This window comes from Nannospalax galili, unplaced genomic scaffold (genome assembly GCF_000622305.1).
Source record: "Nannospalax galili isolate Female #2095 unplaced genomic scaffold, S.galili_v1.0 scaffold484, whole genome shotgun sequence".
Lineage (NCBI taxonomy): Eukaryota > Metazoa > Chordata > Mammalia > Rodentia > Spalacidae > Nannospalax > Nannospalax galili.
This window is the reverse complement of record NW_008350788.1, coordinates 271063-294250: the sequence shown is the minus strand read 5'-3', so window position 1 is coordinate 294250 and position 23188 is coordinate 271063. Positions and strand designations below refer to the sequence as shown.

The 23188-nt window shown below is 42.8% G+C and overlaps 2 protein-coding genes across 3 annotated transcripts in view; one reads left to right on the top strand and one right to left on the bottom strand.

The window, feature by feature from the left end:
* The first annotated feature begins 61 nt into the window (after positions 1-61).
* Positions 62-2922, top strand: Klhdc9 (kelch domain containing 9). Of its 2 annotated transcripts, none has more exons than XR_003851884.1 (4): positions 62-708; positions 981-1140; positions 1231-1524; positions 2325-2456. XR_003851884.1 is itself a non-coding variant. In XM_008848014.3 (4 exons), the coding sequence occupies exons 1-4, from the start codon at positions 182-184 to the stop codon at positions 2489-2491; spliced, it is 1053 nt and encodes a 350-aa protein (XP_008846236.1). In that variant the 5' UTR covers positions 62-181; the 3' UTR covers positions 2492-2922. The 2 variants fall into 2 exon arrangements, 1 of the variants encoding a protein (XP_008846236.1); XM_008848014.3 differs by having other exon boundaries at positions 1231-1429; positions 2325-2922.
* Positions 2804-23188, bottom strand: part of Pfdn2 (prefoldin subunit 2) — a 27463-nt gene continuing 7078 nt past the window's right edge. The window contains exons 2-4 of the mRNA XM_008848015.3: positions 5648-5736; positions 5410-5533; positions 2804-3103 (exon numbers count right to left, since the gene is read on the bottom strand). Coding sequence (XP_008846237.1) covers positions 2927-3103; positions 5410-5533; positions 5648-5736 — 390 coding nt within the window. The 3' untranslated portion in view covers positions 2804-2926. The remainder of the gene's footprint in view (positions 3104-5409; positions 5534-5647; positions 5737-23188) is intronic.

The following is a 23188-nucleotide window of genomic DNA, read 5'->3' as shown; positions in this document are numbered from 1 at the left end:
CGGAGCGGCTACAGTGGTTGCTGGGCGACAGACACAGCAAAGGCGGTGGCTTGAGGTGGGGACCTGGGCTGGTGTCTTCGGGAAGGGGGGGCGGGGTTCCCAAGAAAGCCAGCCCATGGTTCGATGAAGTGTGAACGGGTGCGACCCAAAGAGACCCCGCTGCCCTCCCCTCGCCTGGGCCATGGCAGGGACGATGTCCCCGGGTCGGGCACCAGGCTCGACCTGGGCCTGGCGGCCAGTGGCGCAGGACGCACTTCTGGCTCGTGCCTTCCATTCATGCACGGAACTGCAGGGCCGGTTCTATCTGGTAGGGGGTCTCCTAGCAGGTGGTGCTAGGGTGCCCAGCAGTGATACTGTGATCTTTGACCCGGCTAGGGGCCAGACCGTGCTACTGGCAGCCCAGGGCGGGCCCCCGCGCAGTCACCACGACGCGGCGCCAGTGGGAGGGCGTTGGCTCTGCGTGGTGGGTGGCTGGGATGGGTCCCGTCGCTTGGCCTCAATAGCCGCGCTGGACACAGAGCAAGGAGTGTGGGAGGCGTGGACTGCGACCCCTGGCAACTGCCCCCCTGCTGGCCTCAGTAGTCACACCTGCACTCGCCTCTCGGACCAAGAGCTCCGGGTGTCTGGACGGGAAGGCGGTATCCGCACCCAGCGACGCTTTGGAAGCATCTACACGTTAAAGTTGGACCACAACACCCGCACTTACTGGTATGGCAACCCCTGCCCCAAACCTTTCAATCGTTTTTCATTTATACTCTAGACAAAAAAAAAAAAAAAACTAAACAAATTTCCAGGCAATGAGTGTATCCCTGTCCTTACTCCAGCACCTTCCATCCAGGAGCAATTGATAATGTGGAGGAAACAACTCTCACCACCCCAAGCCTGATTTGTCCCTTTAACAAGAACAGCCTGTTAAAGTACAGCACTTAATTGTTCAGAAAACCCCACTTAGGCCCCAATTTCTGTCTACCAACAAACAGCTACGAGGAAGAAAGCTGCCATACGGTCTCCCGCTCAGGTCACTGCGCTGCCCTGCTGCCAACCCCTGGACCCCACCCAGGTCATCGGTTATTGCTCTTTGGGGGCTGCAACTCAGTTGAACCAGAAGTAGCAGGGCAGTGGAGCCATGGCAAAATTAAGGTATTACCTTCTCACAGCTTGCTTAGCATGGAAAAGAGCTAAAACGTGATGAACAAATGCCTTCAGACAGTTCCCTTTTATTCCCGAAAGGAGGAACCACCTATGACCCCTTGTTTGATGGAGCAGCTTGCAAGGCTTGTGAGCAGTGGGCAGGGGTCCCACCAGGGTCCTCCAGGTCTGCGACATCATTCCTGTTCTGTGGTGGGGCCCTTCGCTGTACTGTTTGGTGGAGAAACTCTGACCAGAGCTCGAGACACCATCTGCAATGACCTCTACATCTATGACACCAGTGAGAACCAAGCTGTTTGATGGAGGGGAAGAGGGGAAACAGGAACCTAAAACCTACAAAAAGATGGAGTGATGGGACAGAGGAGGAATAATTAGGTGACAAGAGTTAAAGAAATCCATATATTTGGATGGGAAAAGGAAGGGTGAGGGCAGGTTAACCCAAACTAAGGATGTATGAAACCCTACTAGTTTGTAAGCTAATTAAAAATACAATTTAGCTGGGCGTGGCGGCGCATGCCTTTAATCCCAGCACTCGGGAGGCAGAGGCAGGAGGATCTCTGAGTTCCAGGACAGCTCGGGCTACAGGGAGACCTGTCTCAAAAAGACCAAAAACAACAACAACAAAACCCCGAAAGATATATATATATATCTTTATATATTATATATATTTATATTTTGTATAAAATTTAAGCTGGGTATGGTGGCACACATCTTTAATGCCAGCACCCAGGAGGCAGAACTGGCAGCTCTCTATGAGTGTGAGTCCAGTTTGGTCTACACAGTGAGTTCCAGGCCATCCAGAGATAGGTAGTGAGAACCTGTCTCCAAAAAGAGAAAAAAAATATGTATATACACATATGTAACTTTAAAAAAAATAAAATACGCCAGGCATGGTGGTGCACATGCCTTTAATCCCAGCACTTGGGAGGCAGAGGCAGGTGGATCTTGTGAGTTCGAGGCCAGCCAGGTCTACATAGCGAGTTCCAGGACAGCTGGGGCTACAGGGAGACCCTTTCTCAAAAAGACCAAAAAATAAATAAAATACATAGAATATTGAATGTAAAGGCCCAAAAATAAAATGAAGAGAAAAAAAACAGGCAAGCATTTGATCATGTTGAAGCAGAGTTAACAAAGTATTCCTGCCTCAGTAATGACCCTTTGCCCCCACCCAACAGGCAAGTCTCCTCCTCTGTGGTTCCACTTCCCCTGTGCAGACCGTGGACTGAAACGTGTGGGCCATCGAACTTGCCTTTGGAATGATCAGCTTTACCTGGTTGGGGGTTTTGGTGAGGATGGCAGGACAGCTAGCCCACAGGTTTGTATCCTGGAACTCTTCATCTAAAGAACAGTACAAGGACATTTGGCCAAACCTTTGTTTTGTTGCAAACCCATACAGCGTATCATCAGAACTATTGCCTTACTTCAAATACTTATTAAATTTCAATATGACAGTCAACATTTTGTCTCTGAGTCTTTTTTAGAAGGGCAGTAAATAAATAGACATCTTTATTTCCAAGGGAAAGGACAAAGTATGGGTCCTTTTGGATACTGTGAGTCACTGACCAGGTGAAAACAAAAACCACGGATCATATGCTGTTTTTTGCCCTTAAACAATTTCTACCCCTAGATGGGAGAAAGTTTCAGTCTACAGCTAAACATTCTGACCAAAACATTTAATTAACAAAAAATATTACAATAGCAGAGAAAATAAAAATAACAATAAGAGAAATTAGAAGTGGGAATCAGGGTTTTAAAAAAAAAATGCAGAGGCTTGGTCCTAAGAGACCAACACTCCCGCTGAGTTGGCCTTAGCCCCAGCTCCTTCTGAGTTTTCCTTGGCTGCTGGTTTCTCATCTTCCCCCATAAGACGAATGTTGTGCTTTTCCCGGAATTCATTTAATTCTTTTCCCTTTGCTTGAAGCTGCTGTGACAGTGTCTCGATGATCTTCTGTATCTAGAAGGCAAGGAACAGGGTTTATATAAAAAATGCAAGTCTCCTTTCTCCCACCTGGAATGGACTCTGGTTAGGGGAAGTGAAACAGATGGCACTTGAAAAAACTTTTTTAAAATTTATTTTTATTTTATATGTGTGAGTGTTCTGCCTGCATGTATTTAAGTACATTAAATGTGTATAATGCTTTCAGAGGCCAGAAGAGGGCATTGGATCCCCTGGAACTGGAGTTACACACCTCTGTTAACCACTTTGTCGGTGCTGGGAATGCAACTGCTCTGCAAAAGCAGCCAGTGCTCGTAATCACTGAGCCAGCCCTCCAGCTCCACAGATGGCACTTTTAACCTCACCTTTAGCCAAGTATTAATAGTAGAGCCGAGACACTCAAATTCTCTCAAACATAGTGCCATAGAATTATCTGGGCTGCCTTTTTTGGTTAATTTATTCTTTGACAATTTCATACATGTATTTAATACATTCTGATCACACTCCCATTCTCTCTTATCCACGTCTCACCCCCACTAATCCTCCCTCAACAAGTCCCTAACTCACTATCATGTTCTTGTTTTGTGACCCATTGAGTTTAACCAAGGTTGTTCTTGTAGGCATGGGTGTCCACTGGAACGTGGGCAGCTCACCAGTGGTGACAACACTTAAGACAATGACTGCTCTCCCAGCAGTCTTCAGCTGTCAACAGCTCCCTGGGGAGGGTGGGCTGCTATTTTTAAAATGTCACTTATGATATTCTGGTTCTTCCCTTCAAGTCATATAAGTCATTTATTTATTTATAGCTAAGCAAGACTGGCTTCAAACTCAAAATTTCCCTGCCTTGGGGCTGGAGAGATGGCTCAGCAGTTAGAGTAGTTACTGCTCTTCCAGGAGACTCTGGGTTGCTTCTCAGAGAGCACCCACATGGAGGTTAACACCCCTTCTTAACTGTATTCTGAGGGGATCCAATACCCTCTCCTGGCTTTACCAGGGCACACATGCACTTACATACATGTAGGCAAAACACTGATATGAATAGAGTAGAATTTAGAATAGAATAGAATAGAATAGAATAGAATAGAATAGAATAGAATAGAATAGAACAGAACAGAACAGAACCAGAATACTTTTTTCGGTCTTTTTGAGACAAGGTCTCCCTGTAGCCTCAGCTGGCCTATAGCTCACTATGTAGCCCAGGCTGGCCTTGAACTCACAGAGATCTGCCTGCCTCTGCCTCGTAGGTGCTGGAATTAAAGGTGCACACTACCATACCTAGTAATAAAACAAAATCTTTAAAAAGAAAAAAACCCCTGTTGCATCATCTTCAGCAAGTTGATTAGCAAAGTAAGCCACCACAGTCAGTATGATTTTGCCTTTTAAAATGTCACTTATAGGGGGCTGGAGAGGTGACTCAGCAGTTTGGTTCCTAGCACCCACATAGCTCCTAACAACCATCCTTAGCTCCAGTTCTAGGGGATCTGACATCCTCTTCTGGCCTCTGAGGGCACTGCACTCATGTGGCAAACTTGTATTCATGTGGACAAAACATTCATATACATAAAAATAGGTTTAAGATGTATATGGTGGCACACACCTTTAATCCCAGCACTCAGGAGGCAGAAGCAGGTGGAGCTCTATAAGTTCATGGCTAGCTTGGTCTATATATTGAGTTCCAGGCCAGCTAGGGCTACACAGGGAGACCCTGTCTCAAGAAAAACTTAAAAAGGGGGTACTGGAACCCCTGGAACTGGAGTTACAGGTGGTTTCAAGCCACCTGATGGGGGTATGGAAACCAAACCTAGGTCCTCTACAAGAATAGCAAGTGCTCTTATCTGCTGAGCTATCTCTCTAGTCCCCACTTATGGCATTTTTAAGGTTCTGGATTTTAAAATTCTCTCTTCTGGGCTCCAGAGAGAGCCCAAGAAGTTGCATTTTAAACTAGTTCTTGGCTGGAGTTATGGTTCAATGGTAGAGTACTTAAACAGTATACAAAAGGCCATAGGTTTGATCCTTAGCACAGCTAAACTAGTTCTTTAGGTGATTCTGATGGAGGCATCCATGGACTACACTGTGAAACACTGTGCTATCTGCCCCACCTCCAACTCAACACCATCAAAGAGCTATGAAAAGGGCACATAGCCAGCAACTCCTCGTTTAAGGAGCTGGATTTAGCAACAGTATAAAGGGCATAGGCTAACAGGCTATATTATCTTCAACATGACTTTCTACCCAGACTTTGCTCCCTCTCATTCCCTAAATCCTGGCCACCCCTAGTTAACCCCTTGGTTGCCCACAGCATCCACGGAGGAATTCTTGCTCACCTGTTCCTTGTTATTCTCCAAGGCAGGCAGCACTTCTTTGACAGTCCGCTCTACCAGCACACCTCCAACCATGCGGTAGCACTTGCGGGTTTCATCAACCTCTTTCAATGTATCGATCACAAGGCTAGAGTAGAAGGACAAGACAAGTCCTCAAAATTCAGTCCCACTCTACTGCAGCCCCCCACCTCACAAAATGGCCCATCCAATTATTATTCTGTTGTTTCTCTGACTTTCTCACCTGTGCTCATTCAACTCCATCTCCAGCTCAGCTGCTTTGGATGCCAGACCCCGCTGTTCCTGCCGAAGGCGATTAAAGCCAGCAATTACCTAAGAGGGCGTGAGAGAGATGAGAAATGAGACAGTGGAAATGACAGAAAATGAAGATGGCACCTAAGATGGCAAGTTTTAGGAAGACGCAGTAGTGGATTATAAGTAGTACCTTATAAAAGAGAAAAAATACAAGCTCGTCATTTCTTAGCCTGTATGGAATTCCATTTCACAGGAGGTACTGAGTGCCTACATATATGAGACATTTGCTAGGCATGAGGGGACTAAGCAATAGATTTGAGTATGTATGTAGAACTGCTGAAGTACCTACTTAAGCAGGACTGTCAGAAAGAGCTTTTTTGGTCTCTTAAAAAGATTTTAAAAGCCGGGTATAGTGGTCCACACTTTACTCTTATGGGGATCGCCACAAGATGGAGGCCAGTCTTCTAAAGGGAATGTTGGATTCCCTGGACCTGGATTTACAGGTGATAAGCCACCTGAAGTGGGTACTGAGAACCAAATTTTGGTCCTCTGGAAGAGAAGCAGGCACTTAATTGGCTGATAAATCTCTCTAGTCCCCCTTAAAGCAGATTTTTTTCATTTTCTTTTTTATTTTCCTTTTCTTTCTTTCTTTTTTTTTTTTTTTTTTTTTTTTTTTTTTGGCCTTTTTGAGACAGGCTGTAGTCCCAGCTGGCCTGGAACTTACTTCGTAGACCAGACTGGCCTTGAACTCACAGAGATCTGCCTGCCTCTGCCTCCCAAGTGCTGGGACTAAAGGCGAGCGCCACCACACCCGGCTTTTGCTTTTCTTTTTTGGTCTTTTTTTTTTTTTTTTTTTTGGAGACAGGGTCTCCCTGTAGCCCCAGCTGGCCTGGAACTCTCAGAGAGTCACCTGCCTCTGCCTCTCAAGTGCTGGGACTAAAGGTATGCGCCACCACGCCCAGCTTAAATATTTTTAAAAATTTGTGCATGTGTGTGTGCGCGCAGTTGCCCACAGGTGTCAGATCCTCTGGCGCTAGTTACAGCAGGTGGTTGTGAGCCACCTCACATGGGTCCTAGGAACCAAACCTGGGTCTGCGGGAAGATTGCTATGTGCTCTTAACCACTAAGGCATTTCTCCAATCCACCCCCCCACTTTTTTTTTTTTAAGATTTAAAAAAAAATTTTCTGTGTGTTTGGGGGAAGGGGGTGACCTTGGAGGCCAGAAGAGGGCTTTGGATTCCCCTGGAACTGGAGTTAAAGGCAGCTATGAGCTGCCTGATGTGAGTACTGGGAATCAAACTCCAGAGAGGACAACTTTTGGGGGTCAGTTCTCTCTTCTGTAGGTTCCTGGGATCATACTCAGGTTGTCAGGATTGCACACAAGTACTTTTATCCACTGAGCCACAAAGAGCTTTTTAATAAATGGCTCAGGACTGGATCTGCCTGCCTACACGAGAGCAGCCTTAGCATCCAAGAGGATATAGGGTTCAATCCCTAGCATCAACACCAAAAAAAAGTAAATTCTTATTTGGTAGGCATTGTGGAACTTCCCCTCCTTAACTTAATGGGGTTCTTGTGGGGCCAGTAACCACAAGACCTCTGCCCCTTGACCATAGGGCAAGTGACCTATGCCAGACTTTTTTCAGAGATTGAGTTTGGGGTGGAGGAAGTTGGAACTAAGATACCTATAAAGAGAGATAACCTTCCATTCCTATTCCTGGGTTTACCAAAGCTGTACAAGTTCCTGAACTTTAGACTAATGAGTCCTTTTGTGCTCAGTTCTACAAAGTACCCACTGTTCTTCAAAAACACTTATTAAGCTCGGTGTGGTGGGGCAGGTCTTTAATCCCAGCACTCAGAGGAGACAAAGGCAGACAGGTCTCTGTGAGTTTGAAGATAGCCTGGTCCTCATAGTGAGTTCCAGGCCAGCCTGGGCTACATGGTGAGTCCTCAACTACAACAACACAGGCAAGGTGGCTCACACCTGTGATCCCAGCACTCCAGAGATCATAGCAAATTCAAGGCTAGTAAGGGCTACACAGTGATGCCTTGCTTCAAAAAACAAACATGTACACACTCCTTTAAAAAAAAAAAATAGGGGGTTGGATAGATGGCTCAGTGGTTAAGAGCACTAGCTACTCTTGCAGAGGTCCCAGGTTCAGTTTCCAGCACCCACATGGTGGCTAACAACCACCTGTTAATTCCAGTTTCAGGAAATCTGATGCCCTCTTCTGGCCTCCAAGGCATTGCACATATATGGTGCACTTGCATCCATGCAGGCAAAACACTGCATTTCTTTAAAAGAAATTTTTTTTAAAAGAAATTTTTTTAAAAGAAAACCTGAAAGAGAAGAACAGTAGGAAATAGGCGTTAATAAGGGAGACATGGCAAATATTGGGTTAGTTTAAGGGAGGGGGGGAGGGAAGGGGGAAGGGAAAAATTGGGTTAGTTTAAGGGAAGGGGGGAGGGAAGGAACCTAGGGGATAAAGGGAAAGAAGGAGCTCAAGAGAGGTAAGGACCATAGGAGAAGGGTATTATTAAGGGAGAAAGGGGGAAAATGGGGGCACCTTAATTGGGGAAACCATGATGGAGGGGTGAGACAATGTGAGAGATAAATAATGCCTAGCTAGTTTTAAAAACCAGAGGGAACCATATTACTCCAACAACATACTGACAAATTATACATAGCAGATCAAGAAATATATGCCTAGGTAAGGTTTATCTGCGAACAATTGGTCTTTGCCCAAGATTTATCTACATGACATATAGTAATTAAAAGTACCAGACCTAAGTTACTCCATTTTGTTCAGAGCCATTTTAGCAGCAACTTTGCTCCACACCAAAAGGAAAAGGGGGGAAACCTTAGGCCTTGGAAAATTGTCCTTGCCATGAACCATGGAATGTGCTAATTCCAGACATTTTACATCTGGCTAACTGCTTGTTTTAGCTTCTGTAACTCGCTTGCTCTTCTAGGTCACCTTGACACAAAGTGTAAGACCACCCTGTTATTGTATGACCACCCAGTAACTGCTGATTCCGGCTTTCTTACTATACTTGTTATGGCTAGGGAGTTGACTAATTTTAAAATTACGAAGTTGATTGCCAAGTTATATGACTGTATCACTTGTCTGTATAATGATTGGTTGTTGATTAATAGATTAAAAGTCCTGCTATTTTGTACAAACCTGATTGGTTCACAAGTGTCCTGTTTGAATAATATTTCTGTAATCCTATAAACTCAGACCCGACAATCATCAGGGCTGCTTCTACTCCCGAGATAGACAGCCCGGCTGGTCGAAAAATAAAATTTAGCTTGCTACTTAAAGTGATGTTGGTGATTTTTTGCAAACTCCGTCCTATAACCACACACAGTAATTAAAAGTACCAGACTGGTGGAACTAACCTTCTTGGATGTTTAACAGACATACTTTGAGGCCTACAATAATTTGGTCAGAGGGTCATAAAGGACAGTTAGGAACTAAGAGCACCTCTCAAAATGTCCTGTAATGATGGTGGGTCACCTGTACACTTGATCAAGGAGGCCGAGGAGACCCTACCATATGGAAATGAACCAGTGTCCAGTCTACAAAGAGGAGGTTCAACACAGAGGAGTCATTTCCTCCATGCTTCCAAGCGAAGCCAACCATGGTTGAGTGGGACCTTTGACTTATCTTCACATAAGCAGAACTGGTAAAAGAAAGGATCCAGGGGCTCTTCCCAAGCCCATGTGACCCCTGAGGAACAGATCCTCAAATGACCTTAAGACTAGAAATAAATTGGTTTATCTGGGCCAACTCTATGGCCTTAAACACCCAAAAGGAAAGTATAATGAAAGATTAAAGGGCCCAATATAATTTTTTTAAGAGTCCATATGTATAGCTGAAGGCTACATAACAAGCAACAATGTCAGATAGGAGATACCTTCTTTTGAGCTGTTGGCCAGGGTGGCCAAAGGGACTCCCAGATAGTAACCCAGCATAGAACTGGGAAAATGAACAGCAGACCCCAATCTTATCTAAAGGAATATTGACAACTGATTGCTGCTAGATGAGGAACAGCTAACTCTCCTAAAACAAAGCCCTCTAGACAGGCTGACTAGATTCACCAGATAGACAAGTAGTGGGGAATGGCTGGGGGTGCCAACAATACAGCAGACAGCAGTACACAGCAGACAGTAGCAGGGATATCAGAGTATAAGGGCTCTAGTTGGGGGAGGGAGGCTATGGGATGGTGCCATCTGGGAAGTGGGTGTATAGTTGAATAAGATGGTTTGGGATGTTCTGTGTGCTATACAGACATGCAAAAAAAATCAGGAAATTTTAAAAAGTGTGTTTTATTTAAGAACGAAGCATGGAAATTTGCTACATGTTAATTGGTAGAGGTGATAAACATTACCATTGAAATCTACCTGATTTTATAGACATACACAGGCGGCCAAGGATCCAAGTGCAACCAATTATGACTAGTAATAATCAGATACATAAAGATTAGAGATGCATGCACCAACATCTCAGTGTTAGCAGCAAAAACAACGAGTCTTTCTGCAAGGAACAATATATTCTAAAATGAAATGGAGATCTTTTTTAAAGGTTTAAAACTCATACAAGCCGGGTGCGGTGGCGCACGCCTCTAATCCCAGCACTTGGGAGGCAGATCTTTGTGAGTTCGAGGCCAGCCTGGTCTACATAGTGAGTTCCAGGATAGCTGGGGCTACAGGGAGACCCTGCCTCAAAAAAACAAAACAAAACAAACAAACAAAAAAACACAAACCTCATACAATTCTATGTCTTACAGGGCTTATACTGAGTTCAGTATTGTATAACTGTATTAATTCAACTGTGAACCTAGAAACTTACAGCCACTTGTGAAAGAGATGTACTCTTGCTTTAGAGTGTGTTACTGAATATGTTAAAGCTGTAATGAAATGCTTCTTCTAATCATGTAGTTATTAAAAATTTAAAAACATAAAAAAGAAAGCAAGCTGAGCAAAGGCCAAGGGAGCAAGCTAGTAAGCAGTGTACCTCCATGGTCTGTACTCCAGGTTCCTGCCTTAACTTACATTGATGGTGGACTATGTGCTATAAGCCAAATAAACCCTTACCCCCCCCCCAATTTTTTTTTAATTAAAAAATAAATAAAGGAGCTGAGCTTAAGGCCTCATAAACTTAATCCCCACTATTCAACAGGCTAAGGCAGTTAAGATCATGAGTACAAGTCCAGCCTGGGAAGAAAGGAAAGGGATAAAGGAAAAATTGGGGAAGGAAAGAGAAAAGACAGAAAAGAAAGGGGAAAAGAAAAGGGAAAGTAAACGGAAAAGAAAATAACACAACTAAATCACTTCCAGATGTTCTCCTAGCACCAAATGGCTCATACAGCTTCTGGATGTATGCTGTTAACGACATCAATGAATCGGCTTAAGCATCTAAAATTTCTGAGACCTAAAGTTATTTCCCTTAGTAATTAATAGGAATCTATTTTTCAATCATCAATACAACTAAAGGCAGTTTTTTTGTTATAACTTCTCTTCAATGTTGTCGTGGAGGGGTAAGGCCCTCAGTAAAGCGTGAGTTTTTTTCATTGAGCTATACACCTAGCCAACATCCTTGCTAATAACAACCTGTTTTCCCCCACACCACCTTTCCCCCGTCCTTAATTATAGTGCTAGAAATCAAACCTAGGGCCTGGAGCATGCTAAGTAAGCACTCCACCAGTGAGTCATTCCCAGCCCCCACACTATTTTCTCTTGTTATAACAGATTATGAACCTGTTTCTTTTTCTAGCGTATCAACTAAAATAAATCTATTGAAATGTATGAGTTATCCCCAGTTATTGTGGAAAAATTCAGTCTCAAGTGCAGTAAAAGGAAATGAACTGTTGCAACTAACTGCAACATAACTCTAAGTTAAATGCAAAATAAGCTAATTTTAACCTGCCACCTCTGGGTACCAGGTATGAAAATATGTTCCTGGCAAGTCTCATTCTCCCTTTTCTAATGGTCTTCTTCCCTATGACTAGGTCTAATTCTTTCCCTTATTCCCTATTATCCTTAAGTTATCTGGTCAGTGTTGTCTCTTCACTCTATATAAATATTCCTACTAAAAAAAGAATCCAATTTAATTAGAATGCTATTTATTCTTTTCTAAGACCTCATACAACTCTTTATATTCCCATTATTCTATGTACAAATTTATACAGGACACAGATTTTTTTAAGGGTTACATAGCATTCATACTCTACTGGGTGTGTGTGTGTGTGTGCGCGCGCGTGCACATACACTAAAGACAGGGTCTCTCAATTTAACTACCAGGCTAGCTTTGAACTTGAGACCTCTAGCCTCTACCTCTGTGTACACCCCAAACTCCTCAACACCATGAAAAAGTTCTATGAATAGCTAGTTCTCCTGTCCATATCGTGACTCAACTTATTACTTTAAAAAATATATATATATTTATTTTATGTGTATGAATGTATTGCCTGCATGTATGTAAGTGCACCTGTGTAGTGCAATGCACCCAGATGTCAGAAGGCTTCAAATTCTCCCTAGAACTGGAGTTACAGATAGTGGTTAGCTGCCATGTGGATACTGGGAATTGAACTCAGGTCCTCTGCAAGAGCAACCAGTGTTCTTTAACTGCTGAGCCATCTCTCCATTCTCTGAAGTTTCAATTCAAATTCTCTTAGGAAGCAATCCTGGCATCTCTTCTACATATTCACATATAAATGCAAATCAATCTCTCATACCACCCCCAGTGCTTTGGATTGAACCTGGGCCTTGTATGTGCTAGGCAAATGCTCTCTCTACTACAAAATTAGATCCTCGGTCCCTTAGATTCTTTCTTTACACAAAGTCTTTTCTTTTTTCCTAATTAAAAAAAAAAAAACTTACAGCTGGAGAGATGGTTCAGTGGTTAAGAGCACTAGCTGTTCTTGCAGAGGACCAGGGTTCGATTCCCAGAACCCACATGGTAGCTAACAACTGTCCATAACTCCAGTTCCAGGGGATCTGATGCCCTCTTCTGACCTCTGTGGGCATTGCATGAAATGGGTGCACTTACATACATACAGGCAATACACTCATACACATAAAAAATGTCACGGGGCTGGAGAGATGGCTCAGCGGTTAAGAGCACTGACTGCTCTTGCGGAGGACCCAGGATTGATTCCCAGCACCCACACAGCAACAAACAACCATCTGTAACTCCAGTTCCAGGGGATTCAGTACCTTTTTCTGACCTCTGAGGGCACTGCACAACATAGGTGCACTTACACACATGCAAGCAATACACTCATACACATAAAAATAAAAAATAAAATATTTTTTAAAAAAGCCCTCACTTTTATTTCATGTTTTGCTTGCAGGTACGTTAAGTGCATCCATGTCATACAATGCCCACAGAAGTCAGAAGAGGGTGTGGGATCCCCTGGAACTGGAGTTACAGATGGTTGTTAGTCACCATATGGGTGCTATGAACTGAATCTGGGTCCTCTGCAACAGCAGTTATTTCTCCAGTCCCCTTTTTTGTCTATTTGAGACAAGGTGTTATATGGCCCAGGCTGGATTCAATTTTGTTATACAGTCAAGGATGACTCTGATTCTTTTGACTCCACCTGCCAAATGTTGCTAAGATTAGAGGTGTACACTACCAAGCCCAGTATGGTATAGGGTTTGAACCCAGGGTTTTGTGCACTGAACCCAGGGTTTTGTGCACGGTAGACAAGAACATTCTACCGAATGGCTATACCTCAGACCTAATTTTCTTTTCTATTGACACTGTGTTACTTGATACTGTGTCATTTGTCATTGTACATCCTTACCTTCTTTTCTCTCTCTGAAATTTTTAAATATGCAAATACAACCTATTTTCTGCTGGCCATGGTGGCACACGCCTTTAGTCTCAACACTTGGGAGGCAGAGGCAGGTGGATCTTTGTGAGTTCGAGGCCAGCCTGGTCTACATAGCGAGTTCCAGGCCAGCTGGGGCTACAAAGAGACCCTGTCTCAAAAAGATAAATAAATACCTATTTTCTTCATGGCCCTACAATAATCTGGCTTCCACAGTTTGGAAAGTAAAGGAGAATCTACTATGTGCCAGGCACTATACTAAATTCTTTGTCTCATTTAATTCTAAGAAAAAATGAGCCTAGGATTAGGCTGTACCTCAGTGGTAGAATGTTTGCCTAGTGTGTATGAGGCCAAGGATTCAAGTTGCAGCACTGAAAAAGAAAGGGATTACAAAACATTATCTTCCATTTATAAATCAAGAGACCAAGGCCTAGGGTGTAAGAGGTGGTTCTATAGAGTGAACTGCAGAATGGGTACTTGTACCTAGGTTTTTCTACATCTAAGAATCTTTTTTCTATTACTACATCATTTCTGGCTTATCATATTTAATTTCTTATAAATAACAAATTATTCGTCCTAGATTTATAGTCTTGCTTTGTTTTCCTTCTTGGTTACTCAATATCATATGGCTTTGGGGTCTTTTTTTTTTTCCATTTTTCTTTTTTTCAGTGCTGGGGACTGAATCCAGGGTCTCCCACATCTCAGGGTGCCTTCTATCACTAAGCTACATCTCCAGTCCCTTACCACATAATTCTGATAACTAAAGGAAAAATCTACAACTACTATCTTTGTACCATGTGTTGAGGGGGAAGCATGTGTGGAGGTCAGAGGACAACTTGTAGGAGTCAGTCCTTTCACCCTGTGAGTCCTGGGGATTGAACACAGATTGTCAGGCTTGGCAGCAAGCACCTTTACCCATGAGCTATCTCACTGGTCCATCATTACCTTTTCCCCAAAAATGTCATTTGGCCATCTCACATGGCACCACTTCTTAACTGGATAATGAAAGAAGAGGCAATTATGAGTGAAAGCATCTGAAAAGCGGTTCCTCAAATACTGCTGCACTAACTACCCCCTTTTCACATCAGTGTTCACCTTCCGTTCGTTTTTAAGACAACAGTCTCATGTAGCTCAGGCTAGCCTACAACTTGCTACATATAACCAAAGATGACCTTGAACCGATCCTCCTGCCCCCACCTCCTGAGTGCTGGGATTATTGGCTTTAGTGCACTCCTTTTATGATAAATGTAGTTAACTACCAAAAAATATTTTATTTTTATTTTATGCATATGAGCATATTGCCTGCATGTATGTGAGTGCACCCGTGTCAGAAGACAGCTTCGGATTCCCCTGGAACTAGAGTTAAGGACGGTTCATAGCCACATGTGGGTGCTGGGAATAGAACTGGGGTCCTCTGCAAGCGCAGTCAGTGCTCTTAACTGCTGAGCCATCTCTCCAGACCCCCGAAAGAAAACTTTTAAATCATAACACTTTAGCACATAATGGTACCCATTCCTTCTCACCATCAAAATTTCAGGACCAGTCTATACTCATTACTTCTAACTTACTTTAAATTTTTGTTTTCTGTCTTCTAATTGTTTTAATTTTGAGACAGGGTCTCCCTATAGCCCCAGTTGGCCTGGGACTCACTATGTAGACCAGGCTGGCTTCGATCTCACAGAAATCTGCCTGCCTCTGCCTCCTAAACTCTGGGATTAAAGGTGTGAACTACTAAAGTCAGCTCCATTTTTATTTTTATTATTTTTATTTTATGTGTATGAGTGTATTGTTTGCATGTATGTAGGTGCACCATGTTGTGCAATGCCTGTGAAGGTCAGAAGAGGGCATTGGATCCCCTGGAACTGGAGTTAGGATGGTTGTTAGCCACCATGTGGGTGCTGGGAATCAAACCCAGGTCCTCTGCAAGAACAGTCTGTGCTCTTAACCACTGAACCAACTCTCCAGCCCCTCTGTTTTTATGTGTCTATGTGTATGAGTGTTATGCCTGAATGCATGTAGATGCACCTGTGTCATGCAATGCCCTCAGAGGACAGAAGAAGGTATCAGATCCCCTGGAACTGGAGTTATGGATGGCTGTTACTCACCATGTGGGTGCTTGGATTTGAACCTCGGTCTTCTGCAAGAGCAGCCAGTTTTTCTTAACTGCTGTGTCATCTCTCCAGCCCTTTGGTTTTATGTGCATGAATGTACTGTGTGCACGTATGCAAGTGCACCTGTGTCATACAATGCCCAAAGAGAACAGAAGAGGGTGTTGGATCCCCTGAACTGGAGTTATGGATAGTTGTTAGCCACTATGTAGTTGCTGGGATTTGAACCCAGGTCTTCTGCAAGAATAGCCAGTGCTCTTAATCGCTGAGCCATCTCTCCAGTCCCTATGTCTTCTAATTGTGCCAGTCATTAAGCTGACTGAGCTTTGAGGAAAGGCAGTTGGATTATGCAGCATAATCCAACTGCCTTTCCTCAAAGCTTAATCAGCTTCTTAAAACTATGGCTTCAGAACAGGGTGGTGGCACATGCCTTTAATCCCAGTACTTGAGAGGCAGAGGCAGGTGGAGCTCTGTGAATTTGAGGCCAGCCTAGTCTACATAGAGTTCCAGGCCAGTTGGGACTACAGGGAGACCCTGTCTCAAAAAGATTAAATAAACTCTATGGCTTTAAGAATCAACATAGGCTGAGGATGGTGGCACTCAGTCCCAGCACCTGGGAAACAGGTGGATCTCTGAATTCAAAGGCCAGGCTCGTTTACATAGCAAGTTCCTTTACACAGAAAAACTGTCTTTAAAAAAAAAAAAAAAATCACGCTGGGTGTGGTGGCGCGTGCCTTTAATCCCAGCACTTGGGAGGCAGAGGCAGGCAGATCTCTGTGAGTTCAAGGCTAGCCTGGTCTATACCAGGTTGAGAATCATGGTCAAAGGGTAACAATGAGAACTAAACCAAGATAATGTGTCAAGTGACTATGTGCATCCTCTATTCCTCTTTGGTTTCTAGGACTCTTTCAATTTTCTGGTTCTCCTTTTATCTTGGGAGTAATCAATAGCTACCTAACTGGATTTAAAGCCCACTCAATGGAAGTGGTCATAGATCTTAGAGAAAACCCTAAGCCTGTCACATCCCTAGACAAATGTAATTTCTTGCTATATGCTAAATAGGCATCCTATATTTACAGACAAGTATGCAAGTCACCACTCATCAAAGAAGGTTTTTTTTTTTTTTTTTTTTGCAACTGACAGACATTATTACAGAGTTCCACAACTGGTCACACAGAGTATTAAGTGTCTGTGAAATGCCCAACCCTAAGAGACACATCTACAATGGAATCTCTACACTTAAGGCTCATGGAAAATAGTAAACAAGGGGTAGAGAGAACACTAATGCATCTCTCAACTCTCATCAACGAAGCTCCCTCATGCAACAGAGAACAATGAACACAAAAGGACAAAAATGGCCAAAGTGCAGAGAATGAGTCTTCACCATGCGGGCCCTTCCACAGGACTCCTATATTAAACTCTACCCACCTAGAGATCAGGGACCATTGTGGAAGAAGGGACAGAAAGACTGTAAAATCCAGGGAAGGAGGTGCATGAACATAAGGAAACGGTCTTACAAGTTCCTGGGACCTTATTCCTATGAATCTACTGCAATGGTGTCAGCATGCACAAAATCCATGCAAACTCAAGCAAACAAAAATCCAGTATGAGCTGGGGAAATGGGCAACAGGGCCCGATCTTAAACAAAGAATTATTGGCAGCTGATTACTGCCCGGTGAGGGAGAGCTTATCTTTAAGGTAGTGACTCTAACTAGGTTGACTAGCCACCAGTGGATGAACTTGCACTGAAGGACATCTGGGGCAGGGGGCGACTATGGGGAGTGGTATAAAGATGATTATGATTTTTTGTATGAAATACACAAAAATTCAATTAAGACTATACAAAAAATTTCATAAATAATTTTGCCATTTATTAAATAGACAAAAGCAAATTTGCATACTAAAAAATTTTATGTATGAGTTTTTGCCTGCATATATAAGTGTACCATGTACATGCAATGCCCATAGAGGCCAGGAAAGGATGTCAGATCCCTTGGACCCAGAGTTACAGACAGTTGTTAGCTGCCATGTAGGCACAAGAGCAGCCAGTGCTCTTAACTACTAAGCCATCTCTCCAGCCCCCTCTCAACCTTTCTTTCTGAAAGTTCCTTTCTCATTCCTACAATGGAAACAGAATAAAATACTCTGTTCATAGTACTTCTTTACCTTATTACTTACTCTATTTCAACTGGTATTCTTAGCTATTTCTACAGTTTCAATAACTGCCTATAAACCACATTTTCTCATAAAGTCTAGACCCACATTTATTAGTCGTAGGGGATTTTAAAAGATTTTTTTCAGATTAGTGAGATGTCTCAGCAGGTAATCTGAATTCAATCTTCAGAACCCACAATCCCTGGAACCCATATAAAGGTGGAAGGAGAGAACTGATTCCCTCTTGTTGTCCTCTGACCTCCACATGTGTTGAGTCATGTGTACCCCCAAACTCATACACACACTAAATAGATAAGCAAGTAAATAAATAGGTAAGTAAAAAACTTAAAGGACACAGAAATAAGGATATTCCAAGAAAAATAGCAAACTAAAGCAGTTCATGACCACCAAGCCTACAAGGAATCCTAAACACAGAGGAAAAGTCTTAATCATGAAAGCACAAGAAAGAATAAATTTCAAAGAGAAGACTAGAACGAAGGAGAACTAAGAAAGAATCTATCATTCCTTTAGCCCAGCTGAGCAGTACATGCCTGTAAATCCCAGCACTTGAGAGGCTCAGCCAGAAGGATCAGAAGCTCAAAGCCAATCCTAGCTGCAGAGTTCAAGGCCAACCTGGGCTACTGGCTGGGGGGGGGGGTACGGGACCCATCAGTTCCAACACACTAAGACAACAAACCCCTAACATGAATAGAGGAGAAAGCAAACTACCAATTATCCAGAAAAACACCAAACAAAATTACAGCTATTAATGAACCATTCTCAATAATCCTAAACGTAAATGGTCTTAACACTTAAGAACAGAAGACTAGACTTTTTTAAAATATCCAAATCTGTTGTTTCTAAGAAACATAACTCACTGGCACTGCCCAGTTTAAAGGCAGAATTTATCTTAAAAGGAAAACAGAGCCTAAAAACAGAAAATTCACAGCCTGGCTACATACATAGCAAAAATATGTTCAAGAGGGTGGCCAAAGGCCAGTAAGATAAGAGGTGGAGCTGCCCAACGTTTTGGTGACCCAAACCCTAACCAGTGTTTCCAAAAGATGGTAGGCACATCAAGAGAAAAATTATTATGGAATCATAAGACATAATGCTCGCCTTCTTGGAATTTAAACTTAAGGCCTGTTTCCCCACCACTTCCTTCTGGCTTATTTCTCTCTTTTGGAATGGAATGTCTACCCAATGTCTGCTTCTGCATTATATGCTGTAAGTAGATACCTTCTTTTCACTTCACAGGTTCACAAATGACCCTGAACTACTTTTTTTTTTTTTTTTTTTTTTGAGACAGGGTCTCCCTGTAACCCCAGTTGGCCTGGAACTCACTACATAGACCAGGCTGGTTTTGAACTCACAGAGATCAGTCTGCCTCTGCTGGGATTAAGGGCGTGTACCACCATACCTGGCTACCCTGGACTTTTGAGTTAGTGTTGGAACAACTTAAGATTTTGGGGAGTACTGGGGCAGAATAATTCTATTTTGCATTGTAAAGACATGAGTTTCAGGGGGTCAGGGGTGCTAAGCCATGTTTGAGTAGGAGTTGTCCTCTCCAAAATACATGCTGAACTTTTGACTGTCACATGGCAGGGATTTTATTTTATATTATATATTTTATTTTACTTTAGAGACAGTATTTCATGTAACCCACACTGTCCTCAAACTTGCTATATAGTTAAAGATGACCTTTAACTCTTGATCCTCCTACCTCTACCCCATCACCCAAGTACAAAGAATAGTTACCTCTATATAGGATTATTCCTAGTTTGTTCTTTTTCCTGTTTTCCACATTTTCTATAATAAAATGTATTGTTTTGTATTATATAAGAAAACAAATAGTAAAACATATCCTTCTGTGACTCCTTCATAGTTTATATTAAAAAGTCCCAAATTTAGGGGGCTGAAGAGATGATTCAACAGTGAAGAGTATGCATTGATCTAGCAGAGGACCTGAGTTTGGTTCCCAGCACACACTTCAGGTGGCTCACAAAACCATCTGTAAATCCAGCTCCAGGTGATCCAATGCCCTCTCCTGGCTTCCATGAGTGCACCCAAGCACGCACTCACACCTTTATGGTGTTGTTGTTTTGGTCTTTTTTGAGACAGGGTCTCCCTATAGTCCCAACTGTCCTGGAACTCACTGTGTAGACCAGGACCGTCTTCAACTCACAGAGATCTGCCTGCCTCTGCCTCCCAAGTACTGGGACTAAAGGCGAGCACCACCATGCATGGCTTTAAGTGGTTTTTTTGTTTGTTTTTGTTTTTGTCTTTTTGGGATTAAAGGCATGCGCCACCACGCCTGGCTTTTTAAATTTTTTTTTAAAAAGTCCTAGATTCTGGCCAGGCGTGGTGGCACACACCTATAGTCCCAGTACTTGTGAGGCAGAGGCAGGTGGATCTCTGTGAGTTCAAGGCCAGCCTGGTCTACACAGTGAGTTCCAGGACAACTGGGGCTAAAGGGGAACCCTTTCCCAAAAAAAACAAAAAAAAAAAAAAAAAGTCCTAGATTCTTTGCTGTACGCTGAAAGACTCCTATCTTATTTAACCCCTCATGACTAAGCTACACCAACTAGTCACTAAACTTCATGTCAATCCATGCTTTCCTCAAGTCTTGTCTTCCTCCCATGTTCTCCATTTTCTATTCCATGGCCACCTATTCAAATCCTCCAGGGCTCATTGTATAAATGGAAAACAATAAGACATTCTCATTCTCAAGTCTTGCAATGAAAAGTCCTGCTCTTCCAAAAGGTAAGTTAAAGCAGCCACTGAAGTCCAAGTCCTACTTCAAATGGAGTAAAGAATGGAACACAGCCTCAATGTTTTTTAACACACTACTTTTTTTGAGACAAGTTCTCTCCCCCCCCCTCTCTCTCTGTGTGTGTGTGTGTGTGTGTGTGTGTGTGTGCAGAGCTCCAGCTGGCCTGAAACTTGCTACGTAGACCAGGTTGGCCCCAATCTCACAGCGATCTCCCTGCATGCATCTTCCGAGTTCTAGGATTAAAGGCACATGCCACTGAACTGGCTCAGCAAACTTACCTAAGTTACTCCATTTTGTTCAGAGGCATTTTAGCAGCAACTTTGCTCCACACCAAAAGGAAAAGGGGGGCAACCTTGGGTCTTGGGAAAGTGTCCTAGCCATGAACCATGGAATGTGCTAATTCCAGACATTTTACACCTGGCTAAACTACTTGTTTTCACTTCTGTAATCACTTGCTATTTTGGGTCACCTTGACACAGAGCATAAGACCACCCTTGTTATCATGTTATTGTATGACCACCTGGTAACTGCTGATTCCAGCTTTCTTACTATACTTGTTATGGCTAGGGAGTTTAATTTTAAAATTACAAAGTTGATTGCCAAGTTATATGACTGTATCACTTGTCTGTATAATGATTGGTTGTTGATTAATAGATTCAAAGTTCTGCTATGTTGTACAAACCTGACTGGTTCACAAATGTCCTGCTTGAAAATATTTCTGTAATCCTATAAAAACTCTGACCCAACAATCATCAGGGCTGCTTCTACTCCCGAGACAGACAGCCCGCCGGTCGAAAAATAAAATTTACCTTGCTACTTAAAATGGTGCTGGTGATTTTTTTGCGAACTCCATCCTGTAACATTTGGAGGTCCCACTGAGATCAGGAGGACTTCTGGGCCCGGCAGCTTCGGGAAATTCCCTGAGAAGGGAACTGCCCAGCAGCATTCTGAGGACTCTCCAGCAGGGGAGCCTCGGCTGTTGGGCAGTATCCAGTATTGGCAAACTCCGAGAGGGAAACTGCATCAGACCCGGCTGCTTCTGCTTCCTCAGTCAGCCCTCTGGTTTCTCCCTCCACACCACTAGCTAGGTAAGAGAGCGCTTGAGAAGCCACTTTCGTTTTTGGTTCCTCTTCTGGTTTTGGCTAGCCGGCGATCTGTCGCCATCTGGTTCTGGACTCTCATCAGACTTATCACGTGGGATGCTGAATGCAGCAAGCCTCTGCCTAGTCGGGTTCCAGAGGAGACGTCCCTGGACCCACCTGGCCATAAGCCCAAAAGCTTGTCTTTTGGGACCTGGATTTGACGCAATCTGGTTGATGTTATTTGTCTGTGCTTGTCTTAGTCTGTGTTTTGGTCTTGTATCTGTATTCGTCATGGGTGGGAGTGTGTCTCAGAGTGCTACCCCATTAGAGAATATGTTGAACAACTTATCTGATTTCAGGTCATATTTTGGATGCACCTAGTTTTAATGAAATTATGTCATGTTATGTCTCCTGTGCTGAGATCTCAAGTAATTCTGTCATGTATGTCTATGGTTATTGTCTTCATATGTTTCCATCAAAAACCCTAAATATCTTTAAATTTATTGGCTAAACTGGTTGTTTAAGGTCCTTATTTGTTGCATACCTTTTTTTTGAGAAAATTAAACTGTTGGTTATAGGTTTGATCTAATATGTTAACTCATCTTCATTGCTGGAAATAAATTCTGGGACTGGTCTTCCTATCTCATCCTTTTGGCCTTGTCCTTTTCCCTGTTTCCTGCAGCACTGCTCTGTATGCAGGCAGATGTGGTGTTTGGGGAGGGACACTTTTCATCCTTGGAAACTCTGCTGGCTCAGATATGACTGTGCTTTTCTCCCTTGGAACAAGAAAAATCAGTTTTTTTTTAAAAACTGGTTTGTCATGACATTATGTCTAACAACAGTATTTATTATATGAGACCATTATAAAGGTATAGACTTATGTTTAATACTAAGAGCACTATTATTAAATAATTTACTAGATATCAAATTCTAAGTAAAACATCTCTAAACCTTTAAAGGAGACTTGGTTGTTTAAAACCTGCTTCAAGGCTTACAAGGGCATCTCAAGTTTATACAGTATAATAATATATTTAGAATTGTTCATATATATGAGGTAATATATTAATTACTTGGTAAAAAATGTTATTAAAAGAATTTATTAAAGTCTAAACAGGGTTATAACACAGTTTTCCTTAAATGATTATGCTGGGGTTGTGTACCAATTGCTTCTCTTTACCTTGTGTTTATATGCCCTACAGAAGGTCATCACAATTGGACTTGTTGACTATCATATTCTTTAATTAAAGGAGATATAGGCAGGGTCATTGGACCCTTACCTGAGTATTCAGCTGCTCTTCCCAGACAACTGTATGTAATTTGGCCCTAATCACATATGGTCCCCTGGGTTTGGAAAGGCTAGGAAAGGCTAAGAAAGGCTTTCTAATGTAAATACTCTCAGGTCACCCATATGCCTCAGGGATGCCTCAGTCATTTCTGTAAGAAAGGCCATTGGTTCCCCAGGGTGAACTTTAATGTAATCAAACATTGCTTTGACACTAAAACCCTAGAAAGGGATAAACACTGCTTAGTATCTCTAGGGTGGGACTTCTCACAACAGATGGAAATTTATT

Coding starts and splice junctions, on each gene's coding strand:
- Klhdc9 (XM_008848014.3), top strand. CDS start 182: ATGGCAGGGACGATGTCCCCGGGTCGGGCACCAGGCTCGACCTGGGCC. Junction 709..980: donor CACAACACCCGCACTTACTG/GTATGGCAACCC, acceptor ACCAACAAACAG/CTACGAGGAAGAAAGCTGCC. Junction 1,141..1,230: donor GGAGCCATGGCAAAATTAAG/GTATTACCTTCT, acceptor TATTCCCGAAAG/GAGGAACCACCTATGACCCC.